Below are 25987 nucleotides of genomic sequence, written 5' to 3' on the forward strand. Positions count from 1 at the left end.
TTGATTAATCCACTCCTATTGCTGAGCAATACCTGTCTTAATCTGTGTCAGGGTACCTGCGGTGCTGGTTTCCTCACGGTGCCCATGTGGGGTTATGGAGGGAGGCCGTACTCTTTCCCACACCTCGGGATCTTATTTTACCGATTCAGATGCAGAGTGCTGTAACTCCACCTTCTTTTATGACATGCTACATTATGCCGGTTTCAATGGCCCCTCACATAGTTAGGTCACGGTTACAAGCCACATTATAAAAATAGTTTGCTGGGGCTACGTTCTATGCCCTGTTGTGCTACATTGTTGGTCCCAGTAGCAGATTTATATAGTAAATTTCTGTATTTTCTGGTTATGACGATTTTACTTTCTGGTATCCTTAACATGGCTTTTGTCTCTCATTCTCCTGATTTCTTGCTCCCTCATATCTGTTTTGTCTTTGACCATTTTCTGTATATTTACATGTAGCCCAGCCACTCTAAGGACCAATAATACGTTATATTTACCATTTTGCGTGTTGGGTTGTACTATACAGTGACAAGCTGACATTTTGCATATGGAAAAACTGCTATCCTGCTCAGCAAAATGTATCTTGTCTTGCTGGTTACCTATTAAATTGATTGCACTATTCCATTCACTAGGTGTTTTCCTGATTTCTACCCCTATTTCTGCAAAGTAAAACTCTTCATTTACACTGCTCACTTCTTTGATTTTGCAGTTTGCCTAGCATTTTTCTTATTTTGAATACCATACTGAAATGTAGACCCATTCATGTAAATCTCTGCTCACACCACTAAACCCAGGTACCAGTGAATACATTGGGGCTCCCCTTAATGTGCTAGGGCCAATTTTAGTGTCTTTATCTGAACATTGCAGCACTAAGTGCAATAGGCATGAGCTAAAGGTGTCTGGGTGCCTGTAGTGTCCCTTTAAGAATTAATTGATTCAATGCTTTCCTATGGGATTTTTGATGGTGCTGGACGTACTCATGCAAAGTGTGAGGACATCCAGTGTCGTTTCACAGTGTTATACTCCATGTAAATGCAGGAAGTGCCTCTAGTGGCTGTCTAAGCAGTATTAATGCTCTAATGCTCTCTAAAACAGGGACACTGCACCCAAATCATTTAAATGAGATGAAGTATCCTGGGAGCCTATATGGTCTCTTTAAATGCATAGTTAGGTATTATGGTGTGAACAGAGTTAAATCCCTGCACACAACACAAACCCCAGGACTGCATAGAGCCCTTTAGTGCTCAGCTGCAGTTTTTGTGCCCAGGGGAGACCCTCCAGGACCTGAATAAACCCTGACAGGATCACCCAGCCTGTCCCTTTCCAAAAAGGACCGGTGCTAGGTGCCAGGATGCCAGCACCGATCTCTATATATTTAACTGGGAAGCAGGCTCATTCAGAATTACACAAAGTGTAATTCTGAAAACGGCCAATAGATGGTAGCAACATACCACCATCTACTATGTTAAATAGAGTAAAACCCATTTCTAATATTAGAATTTGGGTTGGGGTTAGATTTAGGGGTAACAGTAGTGTAGGGTTACACTTGGTTTAGGCTTAGCTTTAGAGTTAATGCTGTTTTAGGGTTAGAGCAACAACAATTTTTTTTTTATTTTATAAAGATAGAATACTCATTTTGACCGCATTGGAATTTTACTGAAATTCTAACCAAGTCATGAGATATACAGAGACAAAGCTGGGGCTACCTTGTGTCTGTATTTTTCCTCCGCCTAACTTTCTTAGACTCAGGGTGGCGTTAATACCGACAGCCATCTACAATGACGGCTGCAGGGACCGGGACTTGGTCGTGTCTATGGAGGATCCCGCTCCATAGACCTCAATACTGTACTCTCGCACATGCGCGGTAGTGCAGCAGTGACATCAGCTCCATAAGGGCTCTGCCGGAACAACTCTGCAAATTTGGTAGAGTCCCCAAACGGTGACAGTGCCACTTTAAAAATAGTGTAGGGTTAAAAAGTAAGATTAAGATAGGCATACAGTTAGAGTTAGTGTAAGCATTGGGTAAGTGGTATAGCCTTTGTGTGGGGGTTGGTATAGGGTTAGCATGAGCTATCAAACATTAATTTAGATCCTTAACATATTAGATACTTAACAATCAGGGTTGATATAATCTATTATGAGTTCTTTTTAATTAGTTGCACAGGATGTGTAAACATTATTATTAGCAAAAATGTAGGAAAAAGTTTTTTTAGTTTGTTTCCATTTTCACACATAATGATGTGTTGGGTATACATGTAGGATGTTTTTTTTTTTGTTTTTTTTTTATATATTTTATTTTTCCAAAATTTTACAATATACAAAAATACGTACAGTACCTAAATTTGCAATACATATATTCAAGTGAATGCGTTTTCATCTGTACTAAATAGGAAGTCGTTAAAGCGAAATGTCTATAAAATACAAACAGTGCCTCACGTTGCATCGCATATATACAAATAGAATTCCTATACATCAAAAATAAAAGGAACAATGATGGAATTACAGTGTCTGTAAATTACACGAATTGCAAGATTAAGGTATCTCCAAAAGACAGTCACACTCAGACACACAAACAGTCCCCAAGAGCTAGCATTGTTGTGACCATGTATGCAGTTATTTCCCAGATGGGCACATCTATTGCAGCTAATTTCTCTCGGGACCCAGACACACCTCGGGGTCATCACATACCATCTATAATATAAACATTAATTACTGACCAGGAGCTTATCCACAATATTTTTCCATCTGCTGATTTTCTTCAATCCAACAGAATTCCTTTGAATTATTTCAGTTTCCATTTTCCATTGATATATTGATTGTTTTTTAATTTCAGCCCACTCTAAAACTTTAGTACTTTTCCAATGCCTTGCCAACACTATCTTAGCTGCCATTAAAATGTGTGTTATTAACATGCATTTTTTCAATGGGCATAGAGGACATGTAGGATGTTAATAGCCCTTTCAAATATACATATTGACTCAGTCAAGAGATATATTGGGACAAAGTAATATTATTATTTTTTTTTTTTTTCATTATTATTCTTTATTTTTTCTTGACAGAAACAGAGGCATATCAATAGTATTCCGGCTTACGCAGAAGCCCATATTCAATGATCTATTGGATAATTATACATACAATTAAACTCTTAGTATACATTTGAATTCTCTGCAGTCAAGCGTCACCTTCCGTCAAGGTTTTTACAGTGTTATTACAAGTATTCGTGTGTATACTACTGAATGAGCCTCCATAGCTATGTTCTTGCACATCACGTATCATATAGTGCCCCCGAGAGCGGGCCTGGCCTGTCGCTATTACAAGCGCCTAACTTCCTTTTAGTATCCTACAGTTTTATTTCTATTTTCAGAAGCCCTATATATGGGCTATTAGCAAAGTTAGGGCTGGGCCATGTGGGACAAAGTATTTTGTCTCTGTATATTTCCTACGCCTGACACTTCTAGACCCTGAGCTACTGCCGTCTAGAACGGTCAATCCCCCAGCCATCACCAGTGAATTGACTATCAATGGAGTATTCCGCGTTCACCTCCATAGACCGCGGGTTCGGCAGTGGATGTCGTCCACTAGGAGTTGCAGAGAGAAGATGGTGGCACTTGGCCTGTGTCCCAGCAGCAAAGTCACTGCTGGGGGTCTCTGCAAACCATGTGCCACTTTAAGGGGTAAAGCCAAAGGGGTATTTTTTTTTTTAATTCTTTATTTTTGTAGTGCGTAAGCGTATAACAGATGCTTGTGAGGTACCCGAAAGGCAATCCTCTAGCACAGTACGAACAGTTGAATATAGAGGTACAAGGTAGAACAGGCACATTTTTATATATAAGGATAGAAACAGTATAGCTTTACTTTGTGTAGGCTTTTGCTTAACATAACAGAGTGATCTCGCTTAATTTCCTAGACAGGTGATTATTTTGCTGTGTCAAGAGCTATTCAAGCTGCGAATTACCACATGTTTTAGAGCAAGTCAGTGTAAGTCAGTAGGTTAGTTATTGCTAATGACCACAGCAAAGGGTATGGTTACAGAATATGTAATGACATGGCTGGTATGGGTCAGTAGCGTGTTGAGTCGAACCTCATCCTAACAGGCTGATATGTCTACTTATGCATACGTGTTGAGCTAGTTATTTACTGGAGCCCTCCTGGTCGTTATGGCTATAGATTAGTAGTCACACTGGTGAACTGGGTTGGGCTAACCTTGGGAACAAGGTAGTGAGGCTATGTTCGGAGAGGCTCAGTATGTAGTTGCTCATTCCCGCGTGGAATTCCCTCCATGGCCCCTGGCGTGGACAGAGCTGTGCGTCGAATTAAATTGTGTGCTGCAAGTACCCAGCGCTAATAAGGCAGTTATAGTTACAGTTATTAGGCAGATATACAGCAAAAAAAATAACAATAAATGATTATCAAGGTACATATTTGCTCTCTTGCCGTAACTAGAGTTCTCCGTTGTCTGTAATTCGATATGTCTGCATTATAAGTAAGGTCAATAAGTGTCCAAGTGGAACCCGAAGTAGGTGTCGAACTCCGGTAGCCAGTTTAAAGTGGTCACCTAGCCGACTCCAGATCGCGGGGCCTGCAGCTTGGCGGTATGGTGCATCCGTCTTCTTCGGTCGGTGCGAGAGGTCTTTGCGAAAGTGAGTTCATAGCCCCGCTCTTGTGGGGTAGACCCGCTAACCAGTGAAGGTCTGTGTGAGGTGGTTTGCTGCAGGTTGTGGTGTCGCCTCCGAGATATGCCTGGGCGCGGGTCCGCCTCTGTGTGCCGTTTGTAGGGGAGTTGCACCGTGATCTGTCCGGGACCCCACGGTCTTGTCCGGCCCTTGTTCGCCATAGTGTGTCGCTGCTGCAGGGTAGACTTTTCATGCCTCTCATGTAGGTTTAGTTTTGCCGGGCCTCGGTATTGGTGGGTCGCTGTTATAGGCAATGGTAGTCGTTTGGGCTTACATGCTTTTCGGATTTTCCGTCCACTGGCTTTGTTTGTACGAGGAGGTGAGCCCTTTCGTTGGGGGATCGCCGGTAGGATTGTAGCAGGTTGGTATGCCTTAGCCTGTTGCTCCCTGGAGGCTATTGTCCTCCAGAATCTGGCAAACAGCTCATCCAGCCTGGCCTCGAGGTCAGATTTCTTTGTGTCTCAAGCACACGTGGTGGCTGCCGTTTCGGTCGCTATCTTGCCAGTAGCGGTTTGCTGGATGGGGGTATGATTAAGGTCATTGCCCTCTTTTGCGGTCCATGTATGCATGTGGTAGTCGCTGGCGTGGACCGGGATAACCCCCACCGGTCCTAGGGGGGGGGGGGGGGAAGGCCCAATACTTCAGGTGCTGCAGTGTTAGGTGAGCGGGGAGAGCGGCCGTCTCTTTCCCGCTCTGCATGATGCCCGGTCCGGTTTCCCAGTGGGCATTTGAACAGGCGATGTGTCCCCCGGTACCCCTGCCTCCATATAACAAGGTGAGGTGCGGTGGGATCCTGAATTAGGAGATTTTCCCACTGTTTTCTGCCAAAAATCGGGTTCAGGCTCGGGAGCTCACAGAAAGCATGTCTGTTCAGCTTCCCGGTCAGGCCCCGCCCCCCGCCAAAGGGGTATTAATGGGAAAAATATACAAAAATCAAACAAATAGGACTTTTAACCCGTTAACGCCGTTACGGCGTTCCATGCCGTCCCGCATTTAGTGGGCTTTAAAGCCGTTGCGGCGGCATGGAACGCCGTAACGGCTTTGAGCCCTGGAGCGCCCGGAATACTCACCTACCCGGCGCTCCGCTTCGGGAGGACTGCCTGGCAGCCCCCCCACGGCAAATCAGGCCCCCGGGGGCCATGTGATCGCTCTCAAAGAGCGATCACATGGCCCCCTATAGCTGGCTGTGGATCTGCCAGCAGGGGGACAGTCTAAAATATTAGACAGTCCCCCTGCTGGTAGGTAGTGTAAAAAAAAATTATTAGACAGGTTATAAAATAAAATAAATATATTTATATATATATATATATATATATATATATATATATATATATATATATATATATATATATATATATAATATATGTATATATATATATATATATACACATATTATATATATTTAACGTCATACATAGTGTATTTTAATACTAATATAAGTACATATATTAGTATTAAAATACACTTAGAATGACGTTACATATATATAATATGTATATATATTATGTATATATAATAGATCTACATATATATTATATATATACGTATAATTACAATAATAAATAAAATAATACAATTAATAAATAAAATATTGAAACAAAATTTAATATAAATTATATATACATATGTAATTTCATTCTAACTGTATTTTGTTATTAATATATATATATATTGGTAACAAAATACACTTAGAATGACATTCTATATATATCTATCTATATATAAAATGCAAATAATCGCAAATATATTTATATAGATAAATACATATAATTACATAAAAGATTACATTAGTATACACGTAGAATTTAAATACCTATAAATGCATATATATTAAAATTCTACGTGTATATTTAAGTAATCTTTTAACATAATTCGGTGATTTGATTAATTAACATTTGATTGACATACCTGACAACACAGGGAGAAAGTGCTGAGAATTTAATTTGCAAGCACTGTATTTGACCCTGTAACTCTCCAAGACACCATAAAACTTGTACATGGGGGGTACTGTTTTACTCGGGAGACTTCGCTGAACTCAAATATTAGTGTTTCAAACTGGTAAATTGTATTACAACGATGATATTTTAAGTAAAAGTTAAGTTTTTTGCATTTTTTACAAACGAACTGCACTTTTATGGACTATATTATTGTTGTAATATGTTTTACTGTTTTAAAACACTAATATTTGTGTTTAGTGAAGTCTCCCGAGAATAACAGTACCCCCCATGTACAGGTTTTATGGTGTCTTGGAAAGTTAGAGAGTCACATATAAGGCTTGCATTTCATTTGTTTGACATTGAAATTTGCCAGATTGGTTATGTTGCCTTTGAGAGCGTATGGTAGCCCAGGAATGAGAATTACCCCCATGATGGCATACCATTTGCATTTTTGTTTTGATCAGAACGTGCACTATTGACTCCGTCCTGAAGGGGTTAACTAAAGTGTGAATTGTAATGAATTCGAGCTGAATTTCAAATTTTTGCCCAAAATAACTCACTTTTTTAACCCAAGTTTGCTATTTTTGTCTAAAATGTGAAATTTACTTTGAATTCTCGATAATTCAGGTCACTAACTGGTCCTGATAGATAGAGGGAGGGGGGAGAGACACAGCCTAATGCTTACTGCCCATTCACTACATGCTCAGTCTATTACTGTTACAGCCTTACAAACACGCTCCGCTCAACACACGCGATAGGCTAGTTAGAAACGTACGTCACCCCCGTCTGATCATGTGACCGGATAACGTCATCAGCAAAGCCTGGCATCCAGAAGCCATCGTTTTGTAGAAGCGGATTTCCCGTTACGTATGTCGCTGTGGGCGTGGTTTCTCACTAGGCTGTCCTTGGTTGGCGCGTGCGTAGAGAGCCGCGACTGGCAGTGAGTACCGCGCATGCGCAGCGCCCGATAGACGGACACCGAGTGACAGAAACAGAGCGAGGAACCGGCCGGTAACTGTGCCCGAACACACAGGCCGGACCGGGAGAGGCCACCGGACTACACCGGCCTCCGACAGCGAGGGTTCGGGGCGGGCAAGCCAGCGGGAGAGAAGCTAATGTGTGCTGCACTGACAGGCCACACTCAACTGTTTATTACTGGCCGTCCGCATATACAGAGACACTGCCTGCTCGGCCCATCCTCTACCACACACACACAGAGCTCCCATAACTCCCACACAGAGCTCCCACACTGAGCTCCCATAACTCCCACACTGAGCTCCCATAACTCCCACACTGAGCTCATATACTGAGCTCCAACACAGAGCTCCCATAACTCCCACACAGAGCTCATATACTGAGCTCCAACACAGAGCTACCATAACTCACACACAGAGCTCCTATACCGAGCTCCCAGACTGACCTCCCTTACCATCCACACTGAGCTCCTATACTGAGCTCCTAAACCATCCTCTCACTGAGCTCACAGTCTAAGTCTGTATCTACCATCACATCCTCTCACTGAGCTCCCACACTCTGTTTCACACACACACTGAGCTCCTATCCTAGCTTTACACACTGAGCTCCCACACTGAGCTCCTCCAACCTTAGCTTCACACACACAGAGAGATTGTCTCTCCAAGCCCAGTCTCAAGGTTCACACTGAGCTCCCAGGCTCTCATCCAGCCTGCCCCATCACTGTGAGCTCTCAGACAGTCTCTAACATCCTATTCTCCCAGCATAGTCTTCTACTGGAGCTCAAACTGTCCCCTCTAGACTCCACATCCTCTCATTGTCAGCCCTCTGTCTCTCCATGAACCCCCTTGTATGACAACTACTGGGGCTGGGCCCCTCCCCAAATCTGGTTACAGCACCCTCTTCCTCAGGCCTTTACCCTTCTCTGTTGGGTCACCATGGGGGAAACCAAGGTTATTTACCACCTGGATGAGCAGGAGACCCCGTACCTGGTCAAGCTGCCCGTACCCTCTGAAAGAGTTACCCTGGGAGACTTTAAAGGTGTTCTGAACAAACCCAACTACAAGTTCTTCTTCAAGTCCATGGATGATGACTTTGGGTGAGTGAGCTAAATCTGTAGGTCAGGAGTAGGGGTAATATATCTGTCAATGTGGCATTTTATATCCCCAGTCTGGTTGTTAAATAATCACTGCCAATTAGTTCCCCCTTAATTCGTTTGGAGCTGATGGTAGACTTCCTGTGATAGCAGACTTTTTAAAGTTGCCAGTCCATGATATAAGTGACTGAGACAGTATGGACTCTGCATTGTGTATAATGGCTGAATCTGAGGATAGCTGATTATACACAGCTGGGGAATCCTGAGGTGGCATCTGGGCCTGGCCCTGTCTATTTGGAGTTGGGAGTCTGCAGCTGTGTAATAGACTAGCGGAGGATATGAATCTAGTCTTGAAACAATGACCCAGTGCTATTAGTATGCTGTGATTATTGTTGGCAGTCTGCTATTAACTCAGAAATGGCAGATGGGTCACCCATCAGCCATTCAAATGGTTAAAACATGAATTTAAGAATTATCTAAATTGGTACTGATTAAACAAACTCTTACATTTATTATTAGATGGGTTACTAGCACACATTGGAAAGTATTCTGTTATTGGTAGACTCTTTTATGTCTGTGCGTACAACAACCCTTTACTTATTCAGTGTTACAGAGATTTTAAATTTGGTGTTCTTCCAGTCAGGAAACCAGCAAACTGACAGCAGTAAATTAAAGGGCACAAAGGATTAGCATGGAAAGAAGGGCATACATTCTGGCCTCTGTCTCAGTATCATTAAATTCCCATTACAAGAAAAATCACAGGCTCCTTTAACCTTCTCGGGTGATGTATTTAATTTCCGTCCTGCAAATATTGTCAGATTTCATGCCATTTAAAGTCACAATTCAGGTTCTTGTTGCTGACCATTGGAAATTGTTTGCTATTATTTTGGTGATGGTAAAATAAAACGTGCTACTTGACTATAAAAGAGAGATGTTTGTGCTGATCAGGACCTTACAGTTTGAGGTCTGTATTGAAACACAATGGCAGTATCTGTTGTACTCTCACCTCACTTTAGCTGTCTTTTTGAAGCTCTGCACAGGCCTTTGTTCTGAGAGAGCGTGAATAGGCAAAGAAGGCAGTGCTGCTATGACAGACATCCAGGAAGAGTTTAGAACAAGTACCAATGCTTTCCTTCCAGTGTAAACAGTGGAAAATTGTGTTCTCTGTATACAGGAGCTTGGTAGGAGGGAGTGTGAAGCATAGCTAAATCTTCTAACTTCAGCATGTCTGAATTACTGTTGTTTGTCTGTACCGTTCAGATGTCTGAGGGTTAGAACGTGCTTGATGCCAGCGTGTCGTACATAAACTGGGTTTAAAAAGCCTTCTTGCAGTTGCATACCTAAAGTTGAGGTTTCAGGAAAAAAGCATTGATTTGAACAAATCTCTATTAACCCTACTGAATACTGTACACATTGTGAAAAGCAATATTTCATCTGTAAGTTGGTATTGTGACCTACTGTATTAGTATTCTGGAGTTTTGTGGAAAATTGTCTGCACCAAAAATTGTGATCATCTTTACAATGTTTCTGTTTTGTATTCTTTAACAAGCATTTTGTTAATTTTCCATTGTTCCTGTAAACTGCATATGTGCGGAATGATCACTGTGTGAAAATATCCATTTTCTCCTGTTCATAGGTCTTATATTCTGCTTTATTTTTGGTAGTGTGGTAAAAATATCAATGTATTCTGGTTACTGGCATTTGCTTAGATGTCACCCCTTCTGCCTGTCAATTGTAGAAGTGTAATTCATGAGGAATGTGTTGTAAGAGTTAGAGCAAGTCCAGAGTAGCAGGTAACGCTAAACTTTTATGTGAAGATAATTGGATTCACATGATGCTACTGCAAGAGGCATAGGCAGACACTGTTTTTGGTTTGGTTTTTATTTCATAAGACACCACAGGGTATGGACACTTTTTTTTTATTTTATTTTATTATAAGTTAGGCTATTCTGGTAATATGCATTTACAGGGCTGTACGAATAATACATCATACAATCATTTTGAAGTCTTAACCACAGTTTGGAAACAAGGTATATTGGTTTAGAAAAGTATGTTTGTTTATTGCATGAATTTCGTTGTTCTTCTTATGTTTCTATCTTTGCTTGTGTCGTATCATCTCAGTAGTGATAATCACATGTATTGTTTTGTAGATTTGTTTCTTGGGTAATTTGACTGTGTTTTAAGCCTAGCATTGACACCTAAAATTACATTTATACCATGCCAGCATATTTCCATTTAAAGTAAACATTTTATTTTTTAATAAAAAAACAAAATATACAAGAAACATAGGGTTATTTACCGCAGTGGTAATTGTGAAATCTTTGAAGTGAAAATCAGATTGCATGGCAACTATAGCCAAGCTGGAACTAGAACTCATTACAATATTTTTTTTTCCACAGTGCAGCTGTTAAAGGGACACTATTGAAGTGTCCAATGTTCAATGACACTATTCAGCTCACTGAAGTAGTCTGGGTGCAGTGTTCATTTTGCACTTAGTGCTGCAATGTAAAACATACATTGCAGCACGGAGTCTGCCTCCAGTGGCTCTTTCCCAGACAGCCACTGGAGGCGCTTCCTGCATCGTAACAGACCTTTGACCTGGTATCTGACACTGTACGTCCTCACACTCTGCATGAGGGCATCCAGCGTCAGATTTTTCCCTTCGTATAGTGGCAGTACTCACAGTTGGGTTGTTCCTTCCAATCTGGGACAAGAAGCTCCCCCTTCTTCCGGTTTTTATGCCTGTGCTCCGCCTGCTGCCTCCATAAATCCTGTATGCCCTGAACACACGCCAGTTCTTCTTGTCCCGGCAAACGGGACGGACAGGTTCCCCAGTCTGGTGGAGAAGGTGCGATCAGCACAGGCTGCTGATCGGGGAGGTGTACGCCCGATAGCTCCCCGGGCGGGAGCTGAGTGGCAGAGGTTCCGGTCCAGCGTTACGGAACGCGACCAGGTAGGGCAATTTATGTGGCTCTTCCGCAGGAGTTCCCGGGCGGTCCTCCTCGTGGTTCCTTACGCATGCGCACAGCAGTGGAACGCACGCCCGGGTGACGTTGCGTTCCACCAAACCCGGTATCGCGCTACTGCGCATGCGCGATCCGGAGTTTTTTGGCGCAAAATTTCAAATTTTCAAAAAACTGTATTTAAGCTGTGCTGAACCCTTCTGACCCCAAGGGTGGGTGTGCAGTTCGGTTCTTCCGTGTCACCAGCCCTCCTACACGGACCTCAGGTGGCTAAAGGTGAGGTTTAACTATTTAAACTCTCCACTTTGTCACCTACTATTATGCATGCGTTTATTTTCTTTAAAAAATTTATTTAAAATTTTATTAATTTCATTCCTTTTTTTCTGATTCACAGATATGTCCAGCCCTATAGCTCCGGACAAGGCAGATAAGGACAAGATGTCTATTTCTGTGCCCAAAAAAGCCACAAGCAAGTCTAAGCACTTATGTTGTCTGGAATGTGCTGTTCCTCTACCTGACGGATGTCGCAAAAAGACATGTAACCAGTGCGCTTCTGAATTACTGGAAAAAACAAAACAGTCGGATATGGCATCCTTCCTGGGCTGGTTTCAGGAAAATTTGTCCCAGACATTTGAGTCTTTTAAAGATACGATGAAGAAAGACCCTGCAATTCAGGAGAAATTGCCTAAAAAGCGTAGGAGGAATAGATCCCCTTCTGAGTCTGACGTCTCTTCTGGAGAATGTTCCCTTTCTTCTCCTTCGGATATTTCCAGCTTAACTTCTAGTGTGGAGGAGGGTTTTCCACCAGAAGAGTTGAAAAGATTCATTAAAGAAGTGAGTGCGGCTTTTCAAGAGACGGAACCTACCAATGTGAAGGTTAAAGGTTTCCCTATGTCTCCAAAAATATTGGATCTCCTTCACAGGGAATGGAAGAATCCTGAAAGACGGGCGTTCATTTCAAAACATTTTAAACTACTGTTCAAACTCCAGTCTGAGGAAAAGTGGGAAGATCTTCCTAAAGTAGATATTCAGATTGCCCAACTATCTAAGAAAACTACTATACCCATTGGCGAAGTCTCTGGCCTCAAAGATCCTATGGACAAAAGAGCCGAAACTTCATGTAGAAGAATATACCAGGCCGCAGGCTTTCAGTGCAGAGCTGAAATTGCGGGTTCAGCAGTGCTCAGAGCCCAGAGTGTTTGGCTTCAAGCACTGGAAGATTCCCTCATGGGAAAATCCGATACGGACCCTTCCCATCTCATGTTCCTGCTGAAGCTATCCAATGAATTCCTTTCAGATACTGCTGAGGAGTTTCTTCGTTTATCAGCAAGAATTATGGGGTTATCATCAGTAGCCAGGAGGGCTCTTTGGCTTCGAACATGGACTGCTGATTCAGCATCGAAAGCAGCGTTATGTGAATTACCCTTCGAGAGGAACAAGCTGTTTGGTACCCCGTTGGAAGACATTATTAAACATATGTCAGATACAAAGAAAGCCCTTCCGCTGGAACCAAGAGCCCAGGGATTTAAGAGATTCCAGTACAAGAGCCAGCGGCCCTTTCGTTACCAGGGGCGGTTTCGCAGGTTCCACAGACAGGGTGGCAACAACAGCCAGTGGTCTAGGCATGAATCCAACAGGCAAGAGAAAAAGAGGAAGTTTTGACGCCAAAAGAGTGGGAGGACGCCTTCGGTTCTTCACCCACGAATGGAGAAAGAGTACTTCAAATGGGTGGATTTTAAGAACCGTTTCAGAAGGTTACAGGATAAAGTTTTCATCAAGTCCTCGGCCATCCTTCCTTCTGTCGAGCTATCCTTCAAAGGTAAAAACAGAGGCCCTGCTTACGGAAGCACTCATCCTTTTAAGAAAAAATGTGGTGGAGAAGGTACCCAAAGGTTGGGAATTTCAAGGAGTCTACTCACGCCTTTTTCTGGTGCAAAAACCAGATGGATCCTTTCGTCCGATTCTAGACCTAAAGCAAGTCAACACCTGCATACCATACCAGAAGTTCCGTATGGAGAGCATTCTGTCGGTAACACACATATTACAAAAGGGAGATTTCATGGCAAAATTGGATTTAAAAGACGCCTATCTGCATATTCCAGTGGCAGAATCTTCCAGGAAGTTTCTCAGATTTGCAGTTCTAACGAAAAGGCGAAGGATTCTCCATTTGCAGTTCAAGGCTCTTCCCTTTGGCCTGTCTTCAGCCCCTCGAGTTTTTACAAAAATTCTGGCACCCGTGGCAGCAGTTCTACGTCTGAAAGGTATTGCGATTGTTCCATACCTGGACGATTGGTTCCTGAAAGCACAGTCAGGACAACTACTAGAACTTCATCTAGAGATTGCAAGGAAGGTTTTAAAAGATCACGGTTGGATCCTGAACCTGGAAAAATCCGAATTAACCCCGTCTTGGAGTTTAGTATTCTTGGGGCTTCGGATAGATTCCCAGTCCCTATCTCTTTTTCTTCCAAAAAAGAAACAAGTGGGGATTTTCAAAGCAGTATCAAAGCTGCAAAGAAACCTAAGCTCAATCAGAGATGCTATGAGGTTGCTAGGCCTCCTAACGGCGACAATACCTGCCGTCGCCTGGGCAAAAGCGGAATCCAAACCGTTACAGTGGGACATTCTATCCCAGTGGACGCGAAAACAGGAAGATCTGGACGCTCCCTTCCGTCTATCCGACACGGTGAAAAAACAACTGAACTGGTGGAAAGTAAGAGACAACATTTCAAAGGGCCTGTCGTTCGCACTAAAACAGTGGATTACGATAACCACAGATGCCTCCCAGACGGGTTGGGGCGCTCATCTAGGCTCTCATTTCCATCAAGGGCTTTGGAACAAAGAAGAGGCATGCGCTTCCTCGAATTTCAGGGAATTAAAAGCGGTTTGGGAAGCCCTAATTTCCTTCAGTTCTCTCATCGCCAATCAGTCGGTAAGGATTCAGTCGGACAACGCCACTACGGTGGCCTACTTGAATCGCCAAGGGGGCACAAAAGTAAAAGCTCTTCAAGATCTTTGCTACCACATTTTGACTTGGGCCCAAGCAAATCTTTGCGCAATATCAGCTACCCATATCAAAGGGTCTCTAAACGTTATTGCAGACGACCTCAGCAGAAGCCATTGGTCCCAAGCGGACTGGGCTCTATCAAGCGAAGTTTTTCTGGAGCTGGTTGCACGCTTCGGCAGGCCAGAGATGGACTTGTTGGCAACAAGGAGGAACAGAAAGGTGCAGAGATTTGCGTCACTTCATTCAAAAGATTACCCAGATGTCCTAGACGGTCTATCGTTCCCTTGGGTTTTCGATCTGGCTTATGTCTTCCCTCCTATAGCCCTTATCCCACGAATTGTTCAGAAAATACGTTGGGAGAAGGCAAGAATTCTGGCAGTCCTGCCCTTCTGGCCGAACAGGAGTTGGTTTTCGGAAGTGGAAAACATGGCCATCTCTCGTTGGCACCTCCCGGTCTCTTCTCACATTTTAGAGAACGTGAAGCTTCCAGAAGAAACCCTAGCAATGTTTCACCTGACGGCATGGTTGCTGCAAGGATGATACTCCAAGGTCAGGGTCTTTCTGACCGTCTATGTGACGTTTTGCTGTCATCTGTCCGCTCGTCCACTTCAAGAATCTATTTCAGGGTTTGGATGAAGTTCAGAACCTGGTGTTATCTCCGGAATTCTGATCCGGCCAAAGCCTCAGTTCCGAAAATTCTTTCTTTTTTGCAAGATGGGTTTGAAGCCGGCCTAGGGGTGTCTACACTCAAGGGCCAGATTTCTGCGCTTAGTCACTTCCTGGTTCAGGATATTGCATCTAACCCTCTTGTTCGAAGGTTTATTAAGTCCATACGGTTGAAGAGGCCTCCCAGGCTGGTTTCCTTTCCTACATGGGATTTGTCTCTGGTTCTTCAGGCCCTTTGTGAACCACCATTTGAACCTTTGTGTCAAGTCTCCATCAAATTTCTTACCTTCAAGACGGCCTTCCTGGTGGCGGTTACCTCCGCTAGGAGAATTGGTGAGATCCGAGCTCTATCATCTTCGCCGGAATTCACCATTTTTCATCAAGAGAAAGTAGTTCTACATCCCAGACCTTCTTTTTTGCCTAAGGTTATTTCAAGTGCTTCGATCAACCAGCCTATTGTTCTGCCGGCCTTTTGTCAATCGCCCACATCTGAGCTGGAAAAGAAATGGCATCTCCTTGATGTTAGGAGATCCCTGAAATGCTACCTTCATAAAACTCGGGAGTTTAGATCCTCAGATCATCTTTTCGTCTACTTTCAAGGCAAATGTGTGGGTAATGCTGTCTCTGGACCCTCATTAGCTAGATGGCTGACAAATACCATCAGGTTGGCCTATCGCTCCAAAGGGATTCCCCTAAAATTTCCATTGAGGGCTCATTCAACTAGGGCTATGGCTACCTCATGGGCTGAAAGAGCTGCGGCTTCTCCTGAAGACATCTGCAAAGCGGCTACCTGGTCTTCATTGCATACCTTTATCAAGCATTATAGGCTGGACATTTTCTCATCATCTGAGGCTGAATTTGGGCGTAAGGTGTTGCAAGCTGTGGCCTGCTGAGTTCCCACCCTTTCGTTTTTACGGGGATCTTGTTATATCCCAACTGTGAGTACTGCCACTATACGAAGGGAAAAACAGCAATTTTACTTACCGTAAATTCCTTTTTTCTTTGTATAGTGGCAGTACTGGCTTTCCCTCCACTTTTTTGTATAGATTAAATGTATTTTGCATGACTCAGTCTCCGTTTGGGTTCTTTTTATTACTGGCGTGTGTTCAGGGCATACAGGATTTATGGAGGCAGCAGGCGGAGCACAGGCATAAAAACCGGAAGAAGGGGGAGCTTCTTGTCCCAGATTGGAAGGAACAACCCAACTGTGAGTACTGCCACTATACAAAGAAAAAAGGAATTTACGGTAAGTAAAATTGCTGTTTTTCCCCATAGGAAATAATAGATTCAATCCTTTCCTATGGGGAGGTCTAATGCGCGCTAGTCATTTGCCGCACATGCGAATTAGCGCCTGCGAGTCGCGGGACATCGGAGGGGGGGTTAACCCTGCGCCGAGGGACATCGACGCTGGGATAAGATAAGAAGTAAATAAGGTTTTTTTTTACCCTTTATTCACCGGGAAGGGGGGCATAAGTGAGGGAGGAGGCTGGGGCAGCGATAGTGCCAAGAATACAGCTTTGTATTCCTGGAACTATAGTATCTCTGTAAAGGCCAACATTTTTAATTCTCTTTTTAATTTCAGACAATTCACACTTAACTAAATAATGGTAACAGTGAAACAAAGGATTCTATTTTTAAGTATTTACTTTGTGAGCATTCAAACATTTGTCTTCATTCTAATTTTGTAATTTGTATTTATATATTCTACACCAATTGTGTGTGAGTACACTATTAATAATGTTCAAAAGGTTTTTTGTTGTGGGATTTTTTTTTTCCCCCTCTTCTTTTTTGCCTTTTGTGCATTCTGTTCTTTTCAGAAGTCTGTTTTGGATTACCCTCATCTCTAAATGTTGACATGCAGCATGGTCATTTTCACCATTGTATTTTATGTGATGTATGTATGTGCCATCATGTGCACTCAGTACTGAAGGCACATACTAGGAATTTGTGAGTGTTTGTGTGGGATTATTATTTGGACCTATATTCAATATTTTTCCCTTTTGTATTATCAAACATTTCTGGCAGCACACAATCTTTTAAACTTAAATATATCTCGGTGGGTTCTGTCTAAATCGTGTTAAACTATTGGAATTTATTTACAAGATATATTTGCAACTGCACATTGGTGCCTCACATTTTGACTACATAAGCTGAAAACTGCATAAGGTTTAAAGATTGATTTTAGAGTGCTGCATTATTGCATGGTTACCATGTAGTGAGACATTTTCTTACTGGTAGTGAATGCTCCCCAGGACTCTTTTCTCTTAAACATAGTTCACTGCTCAGTGGCTACTGACCTTCTGGGTTTCATTACTTGCAGGTAGTTCCTTAATTTTTTGACTTTGTGAGATTAATTTAAAGATTGGAGGTTCAAATCTATTGCTGGACTGATATCTGGTATTCTAGCATAAATATGCCAATCTGCTTTTTCAAAACCGGATAATGTGCTCCATACTTGGTATACATAAGCATGTTTTATTAAATGCAATTAAAAAAGAGCTTTTGTATTCTTAAAAGTTTAAGTTAACCTTGGGCTTTAGTAACCTATAATCATGAGGTGATAGGGTCATTTGAGCCCAAACGTATCGTAAAGCACTTGGCTTATTCCCAAAAATGATGAGCTCTCATATTTACCCCAGTTGTGCTCAGTGTTTGTACTCTAATAAAATTAGCATCACTAAACTTACTGCTGACTTTCTCTTAAGTTTGAATATTTAGGGGAACGGTTGCCTTTGCATCAAAAAATTCTATCCATAATGAAAGCTGTGTTGTAGCAATGTGTGTCCACTCAGAGCCTAGTGATTAAACACAGCTTTTGAAAACCATTCAATTATATATATTGCTGGGAATTACGTTAAAGGGGACACTCCACTGCCCAAAAAAAGTAAAATTGCTGTTTAGTAGATAAACCGCAGTAAAATAAAATGCATGCATGCAATTGTGCATTTTTCAGTGGGGATTACATATACAGATATAGGTAAAATGGTTTGCAACAACTGAAGATCTCTTTTCTGTAAGCATGCGCCAGCCGATACTTTCTGTGGCAGCCCTATCACATACTTCCCAATGCAGCTCAATGAGAGACAGGTGCTCTGAGCAATTACCTGGCTCTTGAGTTAAAGGGACACTCCAGGCACCCAGACCACTTCTGCTCATTGGAGTGGTCTGGGTGCCAACTCCCACTACCCTTAACCCTGCAAGTGTAATTATTGCAGTTTTTCATAAACTGCAATATTTACATTGCAGGGTTAACTCCACCTCTAGTGGCTGTCTATTAGACAGCCACTAGAGGTCACTTCCTTGTTTCTAGCACAGGTTTCCTGTGCTAGAGCGTCGCTGGACGTCCTCATGCTGTGTGAGGACCTCCAGCGTCGCTCAAAACCCCATAGGAAAGCATTGAAATGATTTTTCAATGCTTTCCTATGGGGAGCCGTAATGCGCATGCGCGGCATTTCCGCGCATGCGCATTAGGTCTCCTCGGCCGGTGAGTGAGATTAGTCTCGCCCACCGGCCGACGTAATCACTAGGAGGAGCGTCGCGGAGGCGGAGACAGCGGCGAGGGACATCGCCGCTGTCCCAGGTAAGTGACTGAAGGGGTTTTCACCCCTTCAGTAACCGGGGATTGGTGGGTGGGAGGGAGAGGGACCCTCCAGTGCCAGAAAAACGGATCGTTTTTCTGGCACTGGAGTTTCCCTTTAACTCTAACTAGGAAGAGCTGGGAAGAAGGGGGAAAAAGAAGGTTATCTTATATAAAAAAAAAAAAAACGCACACCGATTTTCTATTGAAATCTGCACATTTTGTAAAATGTAAAAAAATAGAATACACTCTTTACACATAAAACACTAAAGCAAGCTGTAGTTGTTTATCAATCTTTAGTGCCCCTTTAAGCTTAGATCATAAGGATTGGTTGCAATTACTACGGAAGATGGAATAACAATCAATGATTTCTCCACCAAACTCCAAACTTTCCTTTTACCTATCTCAAATCTAACTTGCCCTAACTCTGCAACCTCACTCTGCAACTCAACTCTCTCCTCTCAACTCGACATAATGGCACCTCCTACAATTAAACGCAGGAAGCGCCCCCATTTACAACCCTGGCACACCAAGCTGACCTGTTACCTCCAAAAATGTTCCAGAACTGCTGAAAGCTGCTGACTTCCTCCACTATAAATTTATGCTGCACTCCTACAGCCTGGCTCTTTCCGCTGCAAAAGTAAATTACTTTCCTCCATCTGTGTCACCCTCCAGGAACAATCCTTCAAGACGTTATTTTGCTGGTACACCACCCCGGTCAAGCAACTTCACATGAAACTAAGCCCCAACGACTCTTGTTGACATGGTTGTGGTGCAAAGGGTACATACATACACATGTGGTAGGAGTGCCCAATCGTCCGGAGCTTCTGGACCCGGGTGGTAGACCTGAGCTTCAATACTACAAAGACACCTGGGCATGGCGTGTCTTCTATCTAGGCCCACAGAGGGATTGTCCCGTCACAACCAGAAACTGCTTAACATGCTATATTTGGCGGCCCGAAGGGCATTGGCTCAGAAATGGCCCTGCCCAGAGCCCCCTCCCCTGTCCATGGTCATTACAAAGATTAAAGATAACCACCTTATGGCCAAGCTGACCTCATAGGTGCGGAACACCACAAAGACCTTTCAAAAGGTGTGGCACCTGTGGGAGCAGTACACTGACGAGACAGGGGTATAAACTGACCGGTCCCTGGGGAATGAGACGGAGGGCGGGGATGTGGGACCACGCGGGGTGGAGGGGGATCCCGGTTGCCTCTGGCCTCCCCCTCTCAGTACATGTTTTTAACCTACTCTAAAGACAGATGATACATATAATCACCATTCCATAACATGTCTTTTAACCCCTTACTGCAAAAAACAGTTCTCCGTGAAGACAGAACCTGTGTTTGCACGGGCCTCTGTACAGCAGCCATACCACAGCGAACACCACTGCATGGCTGTGGGCACCCGTCCCCGAATCGGACAGACAGCCTCTTGAAGGGCGAGAGAAGTGACGGACGCGGGATGCGTGCTGACTGAAATGCTTAGATTCCCTACAAAACTCACACGCAAATTGTACCAATCTCAACACTTCTTTGTGCCTCCTTTTCCTTTGATATTGTTTATGTAATTGTTTACGTTAAATGAAGTTACTTATAGTGCTACAAAACCCTTGATGGATTGCGACCAGGTCAAACACCAATGTACAATTTACTGCAAGTATTAACGATATATCCTTTGCTACAAGAAATGTGATTGCTTTTGCACAAGCTACCATTGATGCATCGCAACTTCTATCATTGCAAAATAAAGTATAAAAATAATTTAACACCCTCATAAGTACATTGTACCATCAATCCAAACATCTATTTCACACTTTTGATGCTCTTATACTCCCTTTTACGCCCCCTCCTTCTACCACTTTGTCCGCCACAAACTTTGCATTTCACTTTACTGAGAAGATCTCTACGATCAGAGAAGAGCGCTAATTTCTCTCCTTCCCTTACCAATAAATCACCCAACCCCACTCCCTCCACCATTCTACACGCATTTGTACTTGCTACAGCAGAAGTTTCTGCTTTGCTCCGGTCCTCCTGCCCCACCACCTGTTCCCTCGATCCTATTCCCTTATATCTCATCCGCACTTGGTCTCCCTCTCTTGCTCTTCTTTTCACTGAAATTTTTAATCTCTCCCTTTCCTCTGGCACATTTCCCTCACCCTTCAAACATGGAACTGTAACCCCAATTCTGAAAAATCCCAGCCTTGACCCAAACTCCCCATCCAACTACCGCCCTATCTCACTACTGCCATTTGCCTCCAAGATCCTCAAGAGAGTTGTGTACACCTGACTGACTGACTGACTGACTTTCTCGAATCCAACTCTCTGCTTGACCCCCTTCAGTCTGGATTCTGCGCTGGTCATTCTGTGGAAACGGCTGTTACCAAAGTATCCAACGATTTAATTGCTGCTAAATCTCGCAGCCTTTACTCTATCCTAATTCTCCTTGATCTTTGTTTCCTTTGACACTGTTGATCAACAGCATCTTCACATTCTTCGTAATTTTGGTCTACGGGATACTGCTCTCTCCTTGTGCTCCTCCCACCTCTCCCAGCGCTCTTGCAGTGTTTCTTTCTCTGACTCTGCCTCTCCCCCCCCCACCCCCAACCACTCTCTGTTAGCGTCCCCCAAAGTCTCCTACTGTTATCTCTCTATACTGCCTCCCTTGGTAAACTCATCAGCTCCTTTGGCTTCCATTATCATTTCTATGCAGATGACACGCAAATCGACCTGTCCTCTCCTGATCTCTCTCTGCCCATCTTGACTCGTGTCTCTGACTGACTGCCTCTCTGCTATTTCCAACTGGATGGATGCTCGCTTCCTTAAACTCAACCTGTCCAAAACAGAACTTCTGGTCTTTCCTCCCTCAAGTGTTACCACTCCCGTGTCTGTCTCCCTCCAAGCCAACGGCGCTACCATCACCTCTACCTTGCATGCTCGCTGCTTGGGTGTTCTTTTTGACTCCAACCTATCCTTCACCCCTCATGTCCAATCAATTGCCAAATCCTGTCGCTTCCATTTCAAACACAGTGCGCATCCGCCCCTATTTAATGCCGGATGCGGCTAAGGTACTGGTCCATGCTGCTGTTCTATCTCGCCTTGACTACTGCAATCCCCTTCTCAGTGGTCTTACGTGTTCCCAGATTGCACCGCTGCAATCTATAATGAATGCGGCGGCGAGGCTCATTTTCTTGTCCGCTCCCACCTCCCACGCCTTCCCACTCTGTCAGTCCCTGCATTGGCTTCCAGTTAGATATAGGGCTAAATTTAAAATCCTGGTACTTGCTTACAAGTCCCTACATAATGCTGCTCCAACCTACCTATACACAAGTATGCCCCGTTGAGGCACCTGCGGTCTGCCAAAGAACTACGTCTATCCTCTGTCCGTACTCCCACCTCTTATGCTCGCCTACAAGATTTATCCAGGGCTGCACCTCTTCTGTGGAACTCGCTTCCCTTTTCCGTAAGACTTTCACCCAGTCTCCACTCATTCAAACAATCATTGAAAACACACTTCAAGAAAGCATATCAATTAAACTGTAAGCAGTTTTTTTTCCCTCACTCCCCATGACTCTTCTCCTGCAATTGTCAAAAATTACCGACTTAGCCCTCAGTGAATACTTTTCTAACAACCTACTTCGTACCCCTACTTTTACCCTTTTATGTCACTATTCCCCACTCGCTCTAGAATGTAAGCTCATTGAGCAGGGCCCTCCACCTCTCTGTTCCTGTATGTCCAGTTGTCAGGTTACAATTACATGTCTGTTAGTCCACCCATTGTACAGCGCTACGGAATCTGATGGCGCTATATAAATAATAACATGATAATAATAATAATAATACTATGGGTGCACTTGCATGATTTCTTGTCTTTCTGGGTCGGACTAAATAGGTAAAGTTGCATTTCTTATGCTATAAAAAGAAATACCCCTCTCTCTTATTAGAGATATCTTTCCCAGCAGCTCAAGGAAGCAAGGTGAAAGATCAGTGTAGGACCCGTCTAGGGAGGGTCTGCCTTGACATTGGCAGGAGGGCATTCCCTCCAATGGCCATTGGAATAACTAAATGATGTCCATTTGTTTAAATATACATTTAGGAGAGAGCACAGGTAACTTTTTGCTGTATGTATTGGGGCTTATGTGTACTGTGGTCGTTGCTGACGCCCAGGAGTGATGGGAGTGAGCGCAGGACTTGTTTTTTTGCAATGTTGTATCTGTCTTATGATCAATACAAATGTGGCGCTCTCTCTATCAAGAGATGAAAGCAGTCTTGTCACACATAGACCCTAAGGTGACTGATTTTGAGTTCCAATGAGCTAGGCCCACAGGCTTAGGGAATGCTTTTGAAGAACTCTTCTTAAAAGAACTCCAAAAACATGTTAAAATTTTCTCTATTTTCAATAAAGCACAGACCTGTGTTAAGAGTAAAATAACAGACTATAAACCATATTTTATATGGTTAGCATTTACATTTAGCTAAACAGCAGAGTTTGCAAAAAATGGTTTGAAAAACAACTCCGCCACACCTGACTACTTTGTTGTCTTGACCTGCTAGTTTGTCTCTAAATGTACCCCAAATGTATTTGCCCCATATCTTGCCTTCAAGTTTACCTTCTGCTTAGTTGCTAATCTCCTGAAAAACTAAATAATGAATCATGGTTTTAGTCATGTACACCTATATTCGTAATTAACCATTAGCATAATAACTAATAAAATTATTTTTAAAAATAATAAACAAGAACACTATTTTACATACAGACATGCTGTCCGTGTGAACCAATTCCTTCTCCCAGCTAGCTGCCTATCAAAGCTCATCCCGACCCGTCCTGCTCAGGTACAGGTGTATGTTGGCCAACAGGTGAATCAGAAATACCCCCTGGTAGGAATTTGGTTCTACAATTATGGTGTCAGAAATTAGATGGACACCTGCAGTAACTGGAAAGTATAGGAATGTTGCTTTAAAAATTCTTGTACTAATCCTGTTCATGTCCATAATTTGTGGGACTATCGGATATCCCTGTATACAATAAAAGTGGTGTTGTGGTCATCAGTGGAATATTTTTCATTTTGGCCTCTGTTGGAAAAGGGTTCCAGTAGCCTGAAGGCTGGTGGTAACCAGTTCCAGTATCAAGGGGACATCCCAGGGAGGCTAGGTTCCCCCTTGCAACCTCCCCCTCCCCCCCAAAAAAAAAAACGCACACCAAAAAACACAGGGACAATGCCCCCATAATCAGAGTTAAGTTTCAGAGAAATGTGCAGGCGACTTGTTCTGCTCAGACCTAGGTGTATGTTGGCCAACAGGTGAATCAGAAGTACCCTCTAGTAGGCATTTGAATCTACAACCTGCTTAGGAAGGTTTTTAGACCATCATCCCACATGGAATGTTTTTGGTAGGGCAGGTAGACCATGGGTCATCCCTCCTCCTCAAGCGAGAATGTCAAAAAGCCCAAAACGATGGAGGTTTTCTTAACAACAAAATTTTTTAGTCAAGAAAAAAAAAAAAAAAAAAAGACTGGATATTTCAGGCCAGTAATCAAGCTCCGAGCACTAAACATCTTTGTCAGATACCACACATTCAAGATGGAAGGAATTCATTTTCTCAGACCTCATCTTCAATATTGGGAACAGAAAAGAATGTGTTCTTTAGCTAATGTGCATCAACCGCCTTGGCAGTGCCCACTCAAAACTACTCTCCAAAATCACCAAGGACATCAACCATTTCTACTTCAAAAGGAATATCACTCTCCACACAGAATATCTACCATAAGTGATGAACCTAGTAGTGGACTGGTTCTCTGGAGAGATGCCAGTGACTGCTGGATCAATCCATCTTCAAAAGGCTTGTCACAAATTATTGTGTCCTAGTTATCAAAAACTGGGCAAAGACCCACTTGTATGCACCTCATTAATGGAATTCAATTGGTTCGCCCTTCTGGGACAAAAACTCCAGGGACAAAAACTTTTTTTTTTGCAGACATGGCCAGAGTATAAACACCTCTCACTCCGCCAGCTCTCTACTAAGCTCCGCCAGTCACTGTGGCTTTATTGGCACATTAGGTTCGATGGCAGCTATAAACCCCATTTTTGGAGCGCATTTTGTATGAGGGGCTGCTGTCTCCTCCGTGTTTTCCTCAGGAAGAGACTACGTTTTTTTTTTTTTTGTTTTTGTTTGTTTTTTTCGGCCAGCTCCTCATGCTGCTTTCTCTCTCTCGGCGGAGCGCTAAAAATGCAAATATGAGCCTCCTGTCAGATCATAAAATTGTAAATTATTCCAGTTTTACTGACAATCTTAATTTTAATAATAACCAAAGGTGAACATTTCCGACCCATTTTAGCTTTCCTCCCTACTCATACTTAGAATGTAACTCCCCCCCCCCCCCATTATTGCCTATTATGCATTGTCAATTTCTTTGCATTGTTTGTCTTTTTCTTGCAGGTATTCATATACTGGTTATGATATGTATATTTAGTATTCATTTTTACACTTATTGTTATGTATTCACATACTATTTGCATAGTTTGCAAATAGTTTATTTTAATTCATAAAACCTCAATGAAAGAGTAGACATCTCTAACAAGTTTAGCATGCAAAAACTAGCATGCATAAACTAAAAAGGTTGCTTACTAGGAAGGGCAGAAATCTGCAGTCAATGAGTGTTTTGTAAATCATGGCTAGCATGACAAGCTTGTGACACTAACAGAAAGCTTACAGAGCTGATTCATACAGAGTTACATCAAGCTATACAGTAATTACCCATTTACAAGATTGGTTAACAGTACTAAAATGTTTAGTCTCTAAAATGTTGTCATAATTTTAGGAAAATTAGCTTGAGAGTTTCCTAACTTAACAGTAGCCCAGGATTTATTTGTTTGTTTATTTAGGTCTATATGTAAACATCTCCAAAAAAGTAAAAACATTTTTTTTTTTTTACTATTTTATATACTGTTACCTTTAAGATTGAAAAGATTAGGAAAAAAAATTTATATATATATATATATATATATATATATATATATATATACACACACACACACACACACTTTAAACTTGTATGAACGATTTCAGACCCTGCCTTATGCAGTTGTGATTGACAATTCACA

General features: G+C 42.7%; 1 protein-coding gene across 2 annotated transcripts in view; it reads left to right on the forward strand.

Annotated features, from left to right (window-relative positions):
- The first annotated feature begins 7550 nt into the window (after positions 1-7550).
- Positions 7551-25987, forward strand: part of DVL3 (dishevelled segment polarity protein 3) — a 170157-nt gene continuing 151720 nt past the window's right edge. For both annotated transcript variants that reach the window (XM_063442874.1, XM_063442875.1), the window contains exon 1: positions 7551-8681. In XM_063442874.1, the coding sequence (XP_063298944.1) occupies positions 8521-8681 (161 nt within the window). In that variant the 5' untranslated portion in view covers positions 7551-8520. The remainder of the gene's footprint in view (positions 8682-25987) is intronic.

The sequence above is a fragment of the Pelobates fuscus genome, chromosome 2, assembly GCF_036172605.1.
Source record: "Pelobates fuscus isolate aPelFus1 chromosome 2, aPelFus1.pri, whole genome shotgun sequence".
Taxonomy (NCBI): Eukaryota; Metazoa; Chordata; class Amphibia; order Anura; family Pelobatidae; genus Pelobates; species Pelobates fuscus.